This window comes from Symphalangus syndactylus, chromosome 3 (genome assembly GCF_028878055.3).
Source record: "Symphalangus syndactylus isolate Jambi chromosome 3, NHGRI_mSymSyn1-v2.1_pri, whole genome shotgun sequence".
NCBI classification, from domain to species: domain Eukaryota; kingdom Metazoa; phylum Chordata; class Mammalia; order Primates; family Hylobatidae; genus Symphalangus; species Symphalangus syndactylus.
Genome location: NC_072425.2, coordinates 24359385 through 24375556, shown reverse-complemented (window position 1 = coordinate 24375556; position 16172 = coordinate 24359385). Strand labels below are relative to the sequence as shown.

The following is a 16172-nucleotide window of genomic DNA, read 5'->3' as shown; positions in this document are numbered from 1 at the left end:
TCTCTACGTTTGCACATGTGAGTCCTTGTGCCTGGGATGCTCCCTAGCTCTCCCAAATTGACCAATCCGTACCTGTCCCTAATGACCCAACTCAGGCAACATCTCCTCCAGGGGCTTCTCTGAACCCCGAGTCATAACCCCTCCTCTGTGGCCCCACAGCACCTTAGACTTACTTCTGTCCCTGCACTATTTTCCTATCCATCTTCCCAACCAGACTATGAGCCTCTGGACAGGGGGACTTACCTGGTCTTAATCCACTGCAGATTTACCCTGGCAGAGAGCCTGGCACAGTGGCATATATATATATATATGTGTGTGTGTGTGTGTGTGTGTGTGTGTATATATATATTTTATTATTATTATACTTTAAGTTTTAGGGCACATGTGCACAATGTGCAGGTTTGTTACATATGTATCCATGTGCCATGTTGGTGTGCTGCACCCATTAACTCGTCATGCACAGTGGCATATATTAAAAAATGTTTATTAAATGGATGAACTCTGAGGAAAACCAGAAGGTGACCTATGTGTTGCCAGCCCCCAACTAAATGCAACTCCTGATGGTTAGGTATCAATCATCTGAGACTAGAATAGGACAAATCATGAGTTTCCACTTTAAACCCAAAGTAAGTCAGCCCCCTCTTTAATACGCATGCTCTTAAAATTAGTTTTAGATGCCAAGAGCAATTCCTATAAGCATCCCACAGAAAGTTCAGACTACCACTACATAGAGATCACGCATTTTGTAACTCAGGCCAAATGAAAAATTTCAGTGACTCATAAAGACCTGAAAGGGAGACATCGAGAACAGTGTGTGGCCATTTCAATTCCGGCTGCAGAATTTGCTCCTGAAAATGCTACAATAAAAAATATTAATGCCATAAAAACCTAACAGCAGCCAAAGGACTACAGTCATAAAGAAAAAAACATAAATCCTAAAACATGTTGGCATAGAAGGCTCTCCCTCACCTTCAAGTAAAACAGGATTTAGGTCATCAAGAACACATCTGAACAAGGAAAACTTGAGTCACATGGCAGAGTGGAAAAAAAAATAACAGTAATTATAACAATAACAGTAAGAAAGGAAGAAGCAGTGATGGCAAACACATAGAATGTACTCTGTGCTCTGCAATATTCACTCATTCAATCCTCCTAACAACCCTATGAAGTAGGTACTGTTATTATGCCCACTGTTAAAATGAGGGAAGTACAGAGCAGTTAAGTGACCGGCCACAGGGCACCCAGGAGAAGTGGACAAACAAGCAGCCTGGCTCCAGAAGCCACGGGCCTTAGGCAGCACAGACTGCCTCTGAGAACAATTTTGCCACATCACATCCCTGGGCCTCAGTTTCTCCTATATATAATAAAGAGAGTTGTGCTCAATTCTAGGATTCCTTTCAGTTCAATAAGCAGATAAAAGATGTGAAGCCAAAATTCTAATATTCTGTGAAACTTCCCAATTTCGAAATAAAATGTAAAACAGTGCCCTTCAAAAATGAAATAACTATCTTGCAGAGCCGCTTTAATATTAAAGTAACATATACAAAGAGCTTTGCACTTAAAGTGCCCAGCTCAGACCAAGAGCTCAATAAACAGCAGCTGTTATTACTCTTATGATAAAACAGGAACAACCATTTAATAGTACAGCATATTTTAATTATACACGATGTAGAATAATCAAATCTCATTTGTTTGAGGCCCCAGACCCCACAGCATAGATCGAGTTGTACAGCTGAAATTATAACAACTCAAAGCTCAGAAATTACTTGTTTCCATTAGAGATCTGACAAGTCATTTCTTCAATTGGTCACTGGTGGTTTGCAGGTAACTATTAGCAGTAATGAGTATTCTAAATTAAATCCAGAGACAGCACCACTCTGCTCTGTAAAGACAACTGGGGAGAGAGAAACATAATTGTGGAATGTCCTTCTCTCTGTGTCCTCCATCTTCTCTCTGATAAATATCTCTTGTGTCTTGCATAGTATGGATTTCATTTGCTTACAAATGAAGAAGGGTCTAATTCTTCCCATGATAAATGAGAGCACTGAACAGGTAACTTGTTAAAGAGAATTGGAATTGGGAAAATAACCTTATTTTCCTGTTACTTGACAACAAACCCCCTCTGCTAATAAATGAAAGACACAATGCTGGAAGACATTAAGCACTGAAGCCAAATCTATCACCAAGTAATCCATTCTCAGAAAGAAAACTACACAGTACTCGGTACAGGCTACTCACATTTCATTCAACAGCAACAAAGATAAAGTCTACAAAATGCAAGGGGAGGCACAATGCAGTGGAAAGAATAATGGCTTTGGAATTAATAAAAACCTGGATTCAAATCCCAACTCTGACACTAATATATTATATGACCATAAACAAGTCTCTCCTAGTCTTAAGATTCCTTACCTGTAAAATGGGAATCATACAAAATACCTCAAAGGTTGCAGTGAGCATCAAATAGGGGACCATAAATGACATGGCTTATAGTAATAGTAAGGCCCTTGACAAATGTTAGCTCCCCTCAACTGTGCAACATGGGAACATCCTCACCTTTAGGACACCAGAAAGACACCAAACTTGAAAACCAAAGTTGAAAACCAAAAGTTTCACCCAAAGTTGAAAACTGCTGATCCCGTCAGAACCTATATTTGGCCCTGTGTAAAGGGCTGACTGCATGTGTACGTAAAAGTCTCACAGAAGATGTCCATGAGACATGGCACCCCTCCTACCTCTGGCATCACCGAACTTAGATCTCAAGAAACACAGCTTTCCTGGGTCTGGCTGGACAGTGGCAGCAGACACAATTTGTTGGGGACAGTAATTTGGTATTTCCACTTACATTTTCAAAGTCCTTCATGTTCCGTGCTCTGGTGGGAGACACTGTTTCTTCTGACACATTTGGGAGCACTGTAAAAAGGTAAAATAGAGGAAAACGTCACAGCACGCAAACTGCCCAGTGTTCCTATTGGGGAATAAAGCCCAGAGAGGAAAACAGCATGAACTACTTCCACAGTACATATGGCTGGTACTTGCTGTCTGTTGTGATTTACTGATTTTACTCCAGGGAAAGCTCTAAACCATTAATTTACAAATTACTTAAACTAACCCCAAAGTAACAATGTGCACTTCAGAGGATGAACCCAGCAAACACATCAAGCATTTTGCAAAGCAGACTGTCCTGATATATACTTCCTTATTTCATGAAATTACCTTACTGAACAGTGTCATCTTCTCATGTCAGTAATTACAACAAAGCACATCTAACTGACTTGACAGCAGGGGTTGGCAAACTTATTCTTAAAACGCCAGACAATATTTTAGGCTTTGTGGGCCATACACAAAGTCTAAAATCTGTCACAACTACTCAAATCCTCTGTTGTCACACAAAAACAGCCACAAACAATCCATAAACAAAGTGGTTGTGTTCCAATAAAAGTTTATTTTCAAAAGCAAGCAGTGGACCGGAAATTGCTGACCTGTTTTAAAGACTGTGCCAATATCCAAATCTCTTCGCAGCATCTTTAACTGAACAAACATGTATTACACACCTACTCAGTAGCAAGCCCCATCCTGTGTGCTGAGGAAACAACGGTGAAGGAGACACTAATCCTGCATCCAAGAGGTTCCCTATCGAGTGGGCAGGATGGAGATCTAAACTAACTGTTATCAGGCTGAATAAAGCCCGTGGCACTTTGTAGGTGTTCAGTAAATGTGTGCTGAGTGAGTATGTTCATTCTTCCAAAATATATGCAGAGAGTCCACTTTCTGCTAGGCCCCTTTCTAGATGTGGAAACATCAGGAAACAAACAAATGCAGCCGATAGTCTAGAGGGAGGAAATACAATAAACAAAACAAAAGGACAACTGCATAATATGTTAAAAGGTGATAAATGCTATGGTGAAAAATAAAGTAGATAAGGATAGGAAATAGGAGGCATGGGGTGAGGACTGCCATTTTAGGTAAGGTGGTTAAGGAAGGTCTCACTGAGAAGGTGACATCTGGGCAGACTTGAAGAGAAAGGACCAGTTACCTGGGGGAGAATTCTCCACATTCAGGGAGAAGCCTGAGGTGGAAGCATGGTCCCCAGTGGGTCTGGGGAACAGTCAAGAGGCCAATAGGCTGGAGTTCAATAAACAAAGGGGGACAGCAGGAGACGAGGTGAGAGAGGTAAACGGGGACAGACTGTATACGGTTTTCAGGATCTTCTAAGGACTCTGAGGAGCCGCTGAAAGGTTTGCAGCTAAGAAGTAAGATGATTCGACTTAGGTTTCCACAGGCTCCCTCTGGCTGCCTTTCTGAGAACAGACTGTAAGGGGCTTAGGAGAGAAACAGGGAAACCAGTTAGGAGAATATTGGGATAATCTAGGCCGCAGATCATGGTGGTTTGGAGTAGGATGGAAGTATAGGTGGGTGAGAACTAGTCTGATTCCGATACTTTAAAAGTAGCCAACAGGAATAAATGAAATGAGATGAGATGAGATGAGATGAAGTGAAATACACAATGTTGAGAGAGGAAAGTACACCTTAGCCTGGGGAGAGCCAAAAAGGGTGGTGAGCTTTGAGCTGAGTCTTAAAGAGGAAGCAAGCAGGCACTGGGCAGATGAGGAACAAAAGGAAGGAGAGACACCCCAGGTAAAAGCACAGAGGTGGGAGCGGGCATGGTGTTCAGAAACCACTTAGCAGAAAAGAGGCTAAGGAGTGGGCAGGGCAGACTGTGAAGGGCATGCTGGTTTGTTTTCCTGTTCCTCAAACGGGCCATGCCCTCACCTGTGTCTGGGATGCTCATCCCCTCCTTTTTCCTTACCTACATCCAACTTATTCAGGTCTCTGCTCCATATCAACTTCTTGGGAAACTCTAGCCTGACCCACCCCCACACCAGAGGAAATCTCCCTTTAATCCCCTCTCACAGCACTTGACACGTCTTTGCTCCTGACACTGATCATACCATTTCTCATAAGAGTTTGTCTGTCTTCTCAGCTTAACAGTAACCACATTTGATGTTGAATTTTAGCACTGAGCCCAGAGTCTGGCATGAAGCAAATGTATGCTATCGGCTAAATTAAGAAAATAGGCTGGCCGGGCATGGTGGCTCATGCCTGTAATCCCAGCACTTTGGGAGGCTGAGGCGGGCAGATCACCTGAGGTCAGGAGTTCGAGACCAGCCTGGCCAACATGGTGAACTCTGTCTCTACTAAAAATACAAAAATTAGCTGGGCGTGGTGGCGTGTGCCTGTAATCCCAGCTACTCGGGAGGCTGAGGCAGGAGAATTGCTTGAACCCACAAGGCACAGGTTGCGGTGAGCCGAGATCACACCACTGCACTCCAGCCTGGGCAACAGAGCGAGACTCCATCTCAAATCAGACTTGTTGGATTTTGCATTTGAAGTAAAAGTTGCCAATGAGTGCAGTGGCTCATGCCTGTAATCCCAGCACTTTGGGAAGCTGACGCAGGTGGATCGCCTGAGTCCAGGAATTCGAGACCAGCCTGGGCAACATGGCAAAACCGTCCTACAAAAAATACAAAAATTAGCCGGGTGTCGTGGCGCACGCCTGTAGTCCCAGATACTAGAGAGACTGAGATGGGAGAATCGCTTGAGTCCAAGAGGTCAAGGCTGCACTGTTCATGATCGCACCTCTGCACTCCCAGCCTGGGTGACAGGGCAAGACCCTGTCTCAAAAAAATAAAAAGTAAAAATAAAGTAAAAGTTAATAGGTTCCTCAGGAAAACATGAGGGTGCCCTGTAAGTTAAGGGATTTTCCAGTAAGAAACCCTGGGACTCTTTTCCTGTCTGCTCCAAAATCTCCCTCCTTTTGCACATATCTCAGCACTGTGGAGAAGAGAAAAAAAAAAAAACAAGTCAAAATATCTTAGAGATATTTTGCAAAAACTAGCACTACCCACAGAGATGCTTAAGCATTCACTTTTTTCAGAAATAAAAATTATGAAGAATGCTTAGCTAGACCCAAACTGCAAAGTCTCCTCATAATCCAGCTTAAACACAATACGCTACTTATTTACTCAGCGCCGTCTCCTGTGGTCTAACCAGCTATTTGTCTCCAAAGGGCAGGCCCGTGTAGGAATGCGGGGCCTCAGCCGGCAAACAGGATCCAGCAGCCTGCCAGGAAGGCCTTGGCATGCTAGAGTCCAGATGGCAGCTCTCCTGGGCCTCCAGCCACTGGCCTAGCCGCCAACTCAATGTCCAGCCTCCGTGCAGTTGTTCAGTTCAGCAAACGCTCACTGAATCCCTAGAGCTTTAGTAGCAACAAACGAAATTCATGAAGTATGGCCAAAAGGACAACAATTCCTCTAGTCCAGTGTTTATGAAAGGAGGTGGACAGCAAATCAATACATACAAAAAATACTGAGCACCTACTGTGTGCCAGTTCACGGAAGCCTCTGGGCCCCAGAGATATGAAAGTTCAAGATGCTCACAGTCTAATGTCTACTTTCCTTGTTCTTTACTCAAGAGAATGCCTGGTTCTGTGTACTTACCACTATTTCCCAAGCCAGCACTGGGGTTGATGCCATCCAGGTCATCTGGTACATTGGGAACAAGGCCACTAGGAGAGAACACATGAGAAAAGAGATGAGCTAATGTTTGAACAACAGAGACTGTTAAGACCGTCTGGACTGCACATGACAATCATCCCATGGCCGGGAGGGACGCACACAGCTGAGCTACCTATGAGGCATGAAGCGCAGAGGTTAAGAACTCAGGCTTTGGGGCTGAGTTCCAGCTCCAACACTTGATAGCTGAGTGACCTTCAGTAATTTCATTCATTCAGTCATACATCAAATGTTCTGTGTTCCAAATATGTGCTAGTGGCAGAGGCACTGTGACAAGTACAAGCTACTTATGTTTCTGAGTCTCACCTTCTTAATCTGGTACATGGGGATACCATGCCCTCCCTGTAAAAATTAAATTCGTTCATGTATATAAACACAAAGCACATAGTAAGTGTTCAGTAAATGGCAACTATTGTTGTTGTTACTATTATCATTATGACTATTAATATGCGTATCACCACCTCTGGGAATCAGACACCAATTTAGATGCTTTAAGAATGTCAAACAATGCAAAATTCACTGATCCAAGAAGTTGTCCTGGTTGAATTACATAAATACCTTCAGTGAGGATCTGGAGACATTGAAAGAAAACTAACCCATAATAGGAGGTGTGGTGTGACACAAAAGACACTACCCTGATCTATTCTAAGCTCTGCCATGTATCTCTCTGAGCCTCACTTTCTTCAATTGTAAAAGGAGAACAGCAGCTACCTCACAGAGTAATTGGCAATTAAACAAGATACAGCAAGGTATCAGTATATTGTGGGTACTCCACAAATGGGAGCAAAATACCATGTCGCCTTGAAACCTACAGTGCTTTACAATTTATAAAAGATTTACCATCATTAGAATTGCCTAATTCCCTGAGGGTGCACACATTTTTCAAAGGAAGGCCCCAAGGCCCAGACAATTTTACTGTCCTAGCCAGGGTCACATGGCAGTTCTGTGGAAAGTCAGCTCCAGAAGCCAGGTCTTTTATGTCCAACCCCCATGAATACTTCCCTATCCCACACTGTAAAGTAAGAGTTGATGGAAACTCAGCTTGACTTCTTGGCAATTTGCTCTTTCCATGCCTCTAAATCCAAATTCATTGTGCTCCTAGGACAATTTTGCCTGACCACCAAACTTTGGAGTTGGAATGTACCTTCAAGATCAAAAACAGGCAAAAAATTGGAAACATACAATTCCAACATCAAGAAAATGATCACAAAAAAATGTGTCCAGGCAGGGTGCAGTGACTCATGCCTATAATCCCAGTATTTTGGGAGGCCAAGGCCAGTGCATCACTTGAGATCAGGAGTTGGAGACCAGCCTGGCCAACATGGTAAAACCCCATCTCTAATAAAAATACAAAAATTAGCTGGGCATTGTGGCAGGTGCCTGTAGTCCTAGCTCTTGAGAGGCTGAGGCAGAAGAATCACTTGAACCCAGGAGGCAGAGGTTGAAGTGAGCTGAGATCACACCACTGCACTCGAGCCTGGGTGAGACTCTGTCTCAAAAAAAAAAAAAAAAAAATTAAAAAAAAAATGTGCCCCCTATAAAGGTAAATGAAAAAACGTAAACAGAATATGTCCTCAATTATGAAAACAAATATATACAGTACATAAATACTGAAGTCACCTCAAGTCCGTTTTGGAAATAGGTGGGCTATAGCTATATAACGAGACAAAGGAAATACACTGAAATATTAAAAATCATCATTAGTAGGGAAATGAGAGGTCTTCTTCCTTTTTAATGTTATATAATTCTCAATTTCCTCCAATAAACATCACTAAAAGGACAAAGTCAATTTTCTAAACTGAATTTTAAAAACTAAAATCAAGTTCAACCATCACCTTTTGCAGATGGTGGTCCAGAAGCCCAAGGTCACAACACCAGGTTATTGGCCCAGCTCGGCCTAATGTCTGTTCCTACATTCTCAATCTGGGGTTCTCTCCACCAGAGCCATTACATTAACTCCCACTGGCTAAAACTGACCCTGAATAACTCAAGCCAAGATCAATCACAGCTGAAAAGTACCTAGCAAACAAAGCCAAAGATTCTGGTCTTAGACAAGCTTCCTACAGGCAAACACTGAAGTTTGAAAAATGACATCTGACATCCCAACTCAGACAAAACCACTATGTAATGCAGAAAGTTTTGCTTGGATCCTGCCAAATTTCCACTCGGGCTTTACCTACCCACTTTTAAAATGCTATGAATCTCTGTCATCTGCACCCTCCAGTCAGTTCCAACTACACCTCCAGCCCCAAGCAGCTCCCTCTTTCCATTCACTTGTAGCCTTATAATTAAGGTTGGGGCTGAGGGAGACTCACTAGAAATAAAAACAATGTGAGCAAAACAAAAGGGCTCAGATATGATCTTATTCCACAGACGAAAAGACTGAAACCCAGAAATGGGTTAGGAACTTATTTGCTCAAAATCACAAAAGTTAGTGGCAAAGCCGAGCCCAAAATCCAGGATCCCAGTGCCTCTTCCACTTGCTAGCCTGTGTGTGGACTGCCCAAAGCTCCTATATAAATGTGACACATGGTGGAGTACCAGTTTCCTCATGTGCAAAATAAAGCACAATCTAAGAAACCTGCCCTTGTATGGGGCACCCATGCTGCACAAGCACCACATTCAGCACAGGACAGGCAGCCTTCCCTTTCATCCTCACCACAGGATTAAAGTCCATTTTCTAAACTGAATGTTTGAAACTAAAATCAGGTTTAATCCTCACTATAGTCTTTCTGCAGTTCATGGTACTTTTTAATGTTGCCCTTTTTTTTTTTTTTTTTTTTAATGAGGAAGCAAAGACCCAAAAGTTAATAGGCTGGAAACTCCAAGCCAGCCTGACTTTAACCCCCTGCTGTGAACCTACACCACCCTGGTACCCCTGACGCCTTCCCGGAGGTGGGGGGTGGCTGGGGGGTGGTGGTGGTAAGGGCCGAATGGACTGAGGCATAAGGTTTCCATCACTCAGCAAGGGGCACAGCCATCATAACGACTGTTTCGTTTTGGTTTGGTTTTTTGGAGACTCTCACTCTGTCGCCCAGGCTGGAGTGCAGTGGCGTGATCTCACCTCATTGCAACCTCCGCCTTCCGTATTCAAGCGATTCTCGTGCCTCAGCCTCCCAAGCAGCTAGGATTACAGGCATGCAAAACCATGCCGGGCTAATTTTTTGTACTTTTAGTAGAGATGGAGATTCACCACGTTGGCCAGGCTGGTCTTGAATTCCTGAGCTCAGGTGACCTGACTGCCTCAGCCTCCCAAGTGCTAGGATTACAGGCATGAGCCACCGCACCCAGCTGTAGCAACTGTTGGTGGATAATTTTTGAGTGATTGAATGGACCTTCACCTGAGCTCCACCACCTCATCCTCCTATCTTGCTCTATTGCTACCGAAAAGGAGTGACCTCTTTCTTTTTTTTTTTTTTTATTTTTTTTTTTTTTTTTTTATTATACTTTAGGGTTTTAGGGTACATGTGCACAATGTGCAGGTTTGTTACATATGTATCCATGTGCCATGTTGATTTCCTGCACCCATTAACTCGTCATTTAGCATTAGGTGTATCTCCTAATGCTGTCCCTCCCCCCTCCCCCCACCCCACAACAGTCCCCGGAGCGTGATGTTCCCCTTCCTGTGAGGAGTGACCTCTTTCTATGCCTACATATGCCAGCAACAATTGTCCACTCAAACCACAAGACCCAAGGGGACTGTCTCCTTGACAAATTGTTTTATGAGAGTCATGGATGAGACCAGACACCACAGTCCGACAACGATTACACGAACAAACTCACTTTTGTCTTTTAACAACCCCTTTTTCATGCCATTTTATTCTTAGAGAAAAATATATAAATTTAAAAAAATACAGATAAGCCTAAAGTTCCCCTTGGCTCCTCTTCGCTCCCATCTAGTACCCGCCTAAGAGGTAATCAGTGTTTTCAAAAAGACCTATAACTTCCAGATCTTTTTATGTGTTTTTACATAGATAGTTTTAATTTTGCTGCTTAAAAATAAAACACATGCAATCAAACAGTATATATCATGCTACAACATCCTTCTTCTACTTAATATGCCCTCAAGATGTTTTCATGACAGTACAAGTAGATATGCCTCAAAGTTTTTAACTCCTACAAAGCTTTCTACAGTGGTGTTCTTCAAACTTTACTGACCATGAGCCACAGAAGAAATATTACTACCCTTCATCCTTGAAATGTTTTCTATTCTGTTCTACTTTTCTAAATCCTGGTTGCAACCTACTAAATTGAATTTCATGAGCTACCAACGGGCCACAGTCTGAAAGATACTTTTGAAAGGATGTGTATTTACCCAATCGCCTACTGATGATAATTCAATTTGTTTCCAAGTTTTTCTTTTACACGCAATGTCATATGAATGTCCTTATAAGGTCCCGTATGCACAAGTATGAGGATTTCTCTAGAATAGATGACAAGAAGTGGAATTGCTGGGTCAAAATATATTCACGTTTTTTAAATGGACGATGGATTTGAATATACATTTCTCTGAAGAAAGTGTACAAATGGCTAAAAGGCACTGCCTTCTCTGAAGAGCAAGGTGATAAAGCCAGTGATGCCTTCTGGGCCCAACATGTAGGCCCCAGGATGTGCCCATAGTAGATGATCCATGCCAGTTTGTCAAATTAACTCTAAGTCCTGACTTTTTCTCAAGATGGAAAGTGGAATGAGAAATACCAAATATCAAAGGAATAGAATATAGCTAAAAGGCACATGGAAAGATGCTCAACACATCAGTAGCCATTAACCTGTAATCAATACCACAATGAGGGCCAGGCGGGGAGGCTCACTCCTGTAATCCCAGCACTTTGGGAGGCCGAGGCGGGCAGATCAGGTCAAGAGTTCGACACCAGCCTGGCCAACCTGGTGAAACCCAGTCTCTACTAAAAATATAAAAATTAGCCGAGCATGGTGGCATGTGCCTGTAGTCCCAGCTACTTGGGAGGCTGAGGCATGAGAATCGCTTGAACCCACAAGGCAGAGGTTGCAGTGAGCCGAAATTGCGCCACTGCACTCCAACCTGGGCGAGGGAGTGAGACTCTGTCTCAAAAAAAAAAAAAAAAAAGATACCTACCATGTCACACTCAAAGGATGGCTACAATCAAAAGGACAATAAAAATATCGGTGAAGGGCAGGCATAGTGGCTTGTGCCTGTAACCCCAGCACTTAGCAAGGCAGAGGCAGGAGGGTCACTTGTGCCCAGGAATTTAAGACCAGCCTGGGTAACAGAGCAAGACTCTGTTTCTAAAAAAAATTAAAAAGAAAAGCCTTAAAAAGGAAAGAAATTCTGACACATACTACAACATGCATGAAACCTGAAGACACAATGCTAAGTTAAACAAACCAGTCACAGAAGGATAAATAGTGTATGAGTCTACTTATATGCGACACTTAGAGTAGTCTAAATCATAGAGACAGGCTGGGCGCAATGGCGCATACCTATAATCCCAGCACTTTGGGAGGCCGAGGCAGGCAGAACACTTCAGGCCAGGAGTTCAAGACCAGCCTGGTCAACCTGGTGAAACCCCGTCTCTACCAAAAATACAAAAATTAGCCAGGCGTAGTGGGGCATGCCTGTAGTCCCAGCCACTAAGTGGCTGAACCACGAGAATTGCTTGAACCCTTGGAGGCAGAGGTTGCAGTGAGCCAAGATCACTCCACTGTACTCCAGCCTGGGCAACAGAGCAAGACTCTGTCTCAAAAAAAAAAAAAAAAAAAATCATAGAGACAGAAAGTAGAATGGTGATTGTCAGAGGCTGGGAGAACAGGGGAATAGGGATTACTGTTTTAACAGGGACACAGTTTCTGTTTTGCAAAATGGAGAGTTACAAAGATAGATAGTGGTGACGGTTGAGCAATAATACAAGTATATTTAATACAGCTGAACCATGCTTTAAAATGGTTAAGATGGAATGTATGCAGTATCTAGGTCCTGCAAAGGCAGGGAGATGAGGGAAAGGAGAATTATTTGCTGATCTGTTGAGTAGTTAACGCTGGGTCACACACTGAGCTAAACTTTTTAAGATTCATTTTAATCCTTATGCTACTAACCCTAGGCTTTATACCAACCCCTTTTACAGATGATAAACACTGAGGCTCACAGAGGATGAGTGACTTGCCCTAGATCAAGGGGTTGTTAAGTAGCAGAACTGGGATTGAAACCCAGCTAGGCCTGGGACCCCAAAACCCAAGTGTCTGGCCAACAAGCACTGAAATGAGAATGGCTATCAGAGAGAATAATAATGGAAGTCATGATAACGGCAATAAGCAGCACTAAAAGTATAAAGCAGCAGACTGTGAAGAGCAGATTTATATTTAAAAAATAGTTCTCAGGCCGGGCGCGGTGGCTCACGCCTGTAATCCCAGCACTTTGAAAGGCCAGGGCAGGCAGATCACGAGATCAGGAGATGGAGACCATCCTGGCCAACTTGGTGAAATCCCATCTCTACTAAAAATACAAAAATTAGCCAGGCATGGTGGTGCACTCCTGTAATCCCAGCTACTCGGGAGGCTAAGGCAGGAGAATTGCTTGAACCCGGAAGTTGGAGGTTGCAGTGAGCTGAGATCGCGCCACTGCACTCCAGCCTGGAGACAGAGAGAGACTCCCTCTCAAAAAAATAAATAAATAAAAAATAGTTTTCAAACTGTAGTATAAAAAACTATTAGAGGTGCAAAGGACAATACAGGAGAGAAGCCATACTCCCAATATATTGGGGCAGTGGACATAAAATAGATAGAAAAGGGCATGATGAAATATCACAGGACCCAATTAGACAGGACCTGCAAAGCATGTTAGTCTGTGCCTGATACATGCAGGTTCTCAATAAACAGAAAAACCATTTGTCCAGGTTTACCCAAGATAGGCCCTATTTATGTCTGCTGCCCGGGCATAAATATTAATTATTTTCACTTTTCCTTTTTTTTTTTTTTTTTTTTAAAGACAGAGTCTCACTTTATCACCCAGGCTACAGTGCAGTGGCATGAACACGGCTCACTGCAGCATCAACCTTCCGGGCTCAAGCAATCCTCCTGCCTCAGCCTCCCGAGCGGCTGGGACTACAAGTGCATGCCACCACGCCTGGCTCATTTTTGTATTTTTTGTAGAGATAGGATTTCACCATGTTGCTCAGGCTGATCTCACACTCCTGAGCTCAAGAAATCGGCCCACCTCAGCCTCCCCAAGGGCTGGGATTACACAGGTGAGCCACCGCACCTGGCCCTTTTCACTCTTAAAAGTGTCCCAGTTAGCATAATAAATACCACAGTCATCCTTTCAATTAGGATCTGTTGACTAAAAGCAGCAGCTTGTCCATAGGAGAGCTGGATAAACAGTGCAGGTTCTCAGTCAGGGTTCTCCTCCTCTTCCCTCTACTCACTCTCCAACCAGGAGTCCAGGACAACCACAGGGGCCAGCCATGGAGCAGAGTAGCACTCTATTAGGCCTTCCTACCAGACCCCAGCTCCACCAGCAATGGGGACTCCCACAGTGTCTTGGGCCAGGTCCATGGGAGGCCACTCTTGGCCATTATTCCCTGATTCATATCACCTTTGATGACAATAGTAATAATAACACTAATGGCAACACAAGATCATTTTTTAAGCACTGATTATGTGGCAGGCACTACACCTGCCAAGCTGATGGCTCGACAGGCATCACCTCTTTTAATCCTCACTCCAAATCTGTTGGGTGGATATTACTAGCCCATTTTACAGATGGGAAAGCCGGTGAAATCACTTTACCAAGGTCACACAGCTAGCCAGTTTATAGGGCTGGATTTGAATACAGTTTTGTCCAACTCCAGCCAAGGCTCTTAACCATTGCACTCCATTGCCTCCTGGGTGGCCACTATGTGACCCAAAAAGCAAAGTCTGGGCATACGGGATACACTCTCCATAATGAAAACAAACCCTCAAACCAGAATGAACCATCAGGTGCCCTCAAGGTCCCTGTTCTCCACCAATCCCCACTAACGGGATACTCCAAGTGGCCCCAACCTCGTCCTACTCTTTCGGAAAACCCCTTACCTGTTCTTCACACCCTCTACAAAGTACGTGGCGCAATGCTACATGCAATTGTGGTACAGGTCGGGGCTCCCAGCCCTCCAGAGTGTCAGCTGGTGGGCCCCCCAGAGACCCTCTCCGAAGGAACCCACCCCACACACTGCCCCTGGCCAGACACCCTCAAGAGCAAACCCCAAGGCCACGTTAGAGCGAAATCCCATCAGCTGGAACCCCGGCCCGGTTACCACGACCACCAATGTCCCGGCCGCACCTGCAGCCGCTGAGCGTCCCGGGGACGGTGACGTCCTCTTCCAACACCGAGTCCATCACTGATACAGAGGTGGCGGCTGCGTTGGTGTCTGTGGCGGCGGCGCCACTAGTACCCCCCGCGGTAGCGACCCGCCGGGCTCCCCGGGTCCCCGCCCCCTCCACCCCAGCTCTTGTTCAGACTCTGGTGGCGCCGCTGGAATTCAAACCACAGACGCCGCCATCTTTCCCGGCGCTTCTTCCTACGGAAACGAGGCGGGGTCACCGAGGCGCACGCAGTGAAGCCGGCCGGCGGGCGCCAGAGGACGGGCAGGGAAGCGGGGAATAGGTGCCATCTTAACTAAGGGCATAGCAACCGTGCTTATGCAAGCAAAAATAAGAGAAAAAAAAGACCGGCTGCCATTTTTTGTGAGGGCACTCAGGAAGAGGCGAGGGCGGGTGCCATCTTTGTTGAGGGCCAAAGCGGGCCCTAGTCCGTTAATTTACGCGGGAGATGGAAATGAATACAGCCCCTCATGAATCCTCAAAGTTCCTAACCTCGTGTTTGCTTTTCTGGAATAATGACCCCAAAACTTTGGGATTTGACCTTAAGTTGAAACTCAGATAACTGAATGCTGCCTTGCTTTGGAAAAATCCTACGTGCGGAATCTCAAGGCAAACAGTAATTTGCAGACTTAGTTGGAAGCAAATAACTCATTCCTATGAGCCAGTGGTCAACAGCACTCCCACTCCAGTCTCTCACCTATTAGTCTTTTATTACCATTAGGACTCAAAGGCACCTGTGGTCAGAAAACTGAGGGCCAGCGAGAGGAAAGGACTCTCCCAAAGTAATTAAGTATTGACAATGTCTTTCAGCTGGAGCGGGGGTCCGCAGCTCCTGCCAACTAGATGAGGGCTCTTTGCATAACCCTGGCTGCCTTTCTTTTTTTTTTTTTTTTTTTTTTTTTTTTGAGATAGGGCCTCTTCGCCAGGCTGGGGTGCAGTGGCGCGATCTCAGCTCACTGCAACCTTCACCTCCTGGGTTTAAGCGATTCTCCTGCCTCAGCCTCACGCCACCACACCTGGGTAATTTTTGTATCTTTAGTAGAGACAGGGTTTCACCATATTGGCCAGGATGGTCTCAATCTCTTGACCTCGTGATCTGCCTGCCCCAGCCTCCCAAAATGCTGGGATTACAGGCAGGAGCCACAGCACCGGCCCCTTGGCTGCCTTTCTTAAAGCACATAGCAATCACCAAACACTTAGATAATCTTGGCAGAGCTTAAGCAAAGAAATCAACCTTCCCCTCCTCAACTCAGTGTTGCTCCTTCC

At 44.5% G+C, this 16172-nt stretch overlaps 1 protein-coding gene across 12 annotated transcripts in view; it reads right to left on the bottom strand.

Annotated features, from left to right (window-relative positions):
• The window catches only part of CDK5RAP2 (CDK5 regulatory subunit associated protein 2), a 191903-nt gene extending 176785 nt beyond the window's left edge, over positions 1–15118 (bottom strand). For 6 of the 12 annotated variants that reach the window (XM_063636048.1, XM_055271302.2, XM_055271299.2 and 3 more), the window contains exons 1-3: positions 14866–15098; positions 6498–6565; positions 2843–2910 (exon numbers count right to left, since the gene is read on the bottom strand). In XM_063636048.1, coding sequence (XP_063492118.1) covers positions 2843–2910; positions 6498–6565; positions 14866–14921 — 192 coding nt within the window. In that variant the 5' untranslated portion in view covers positions 14922–15098. Of the gene's footprint in view, positions 1–2842; positions 2911–6497; positions 6566–14865 lie in introns of all 12 variants that reach the window. The other 6 variants (XM_055271298.2, XM_055271295.2, XM_055271301.2 and 3 more) reach the window with 3 other exon arrangements.
• Between the last annotated feature and the right edge of the window lie 1054 nt (positions 15119–16172).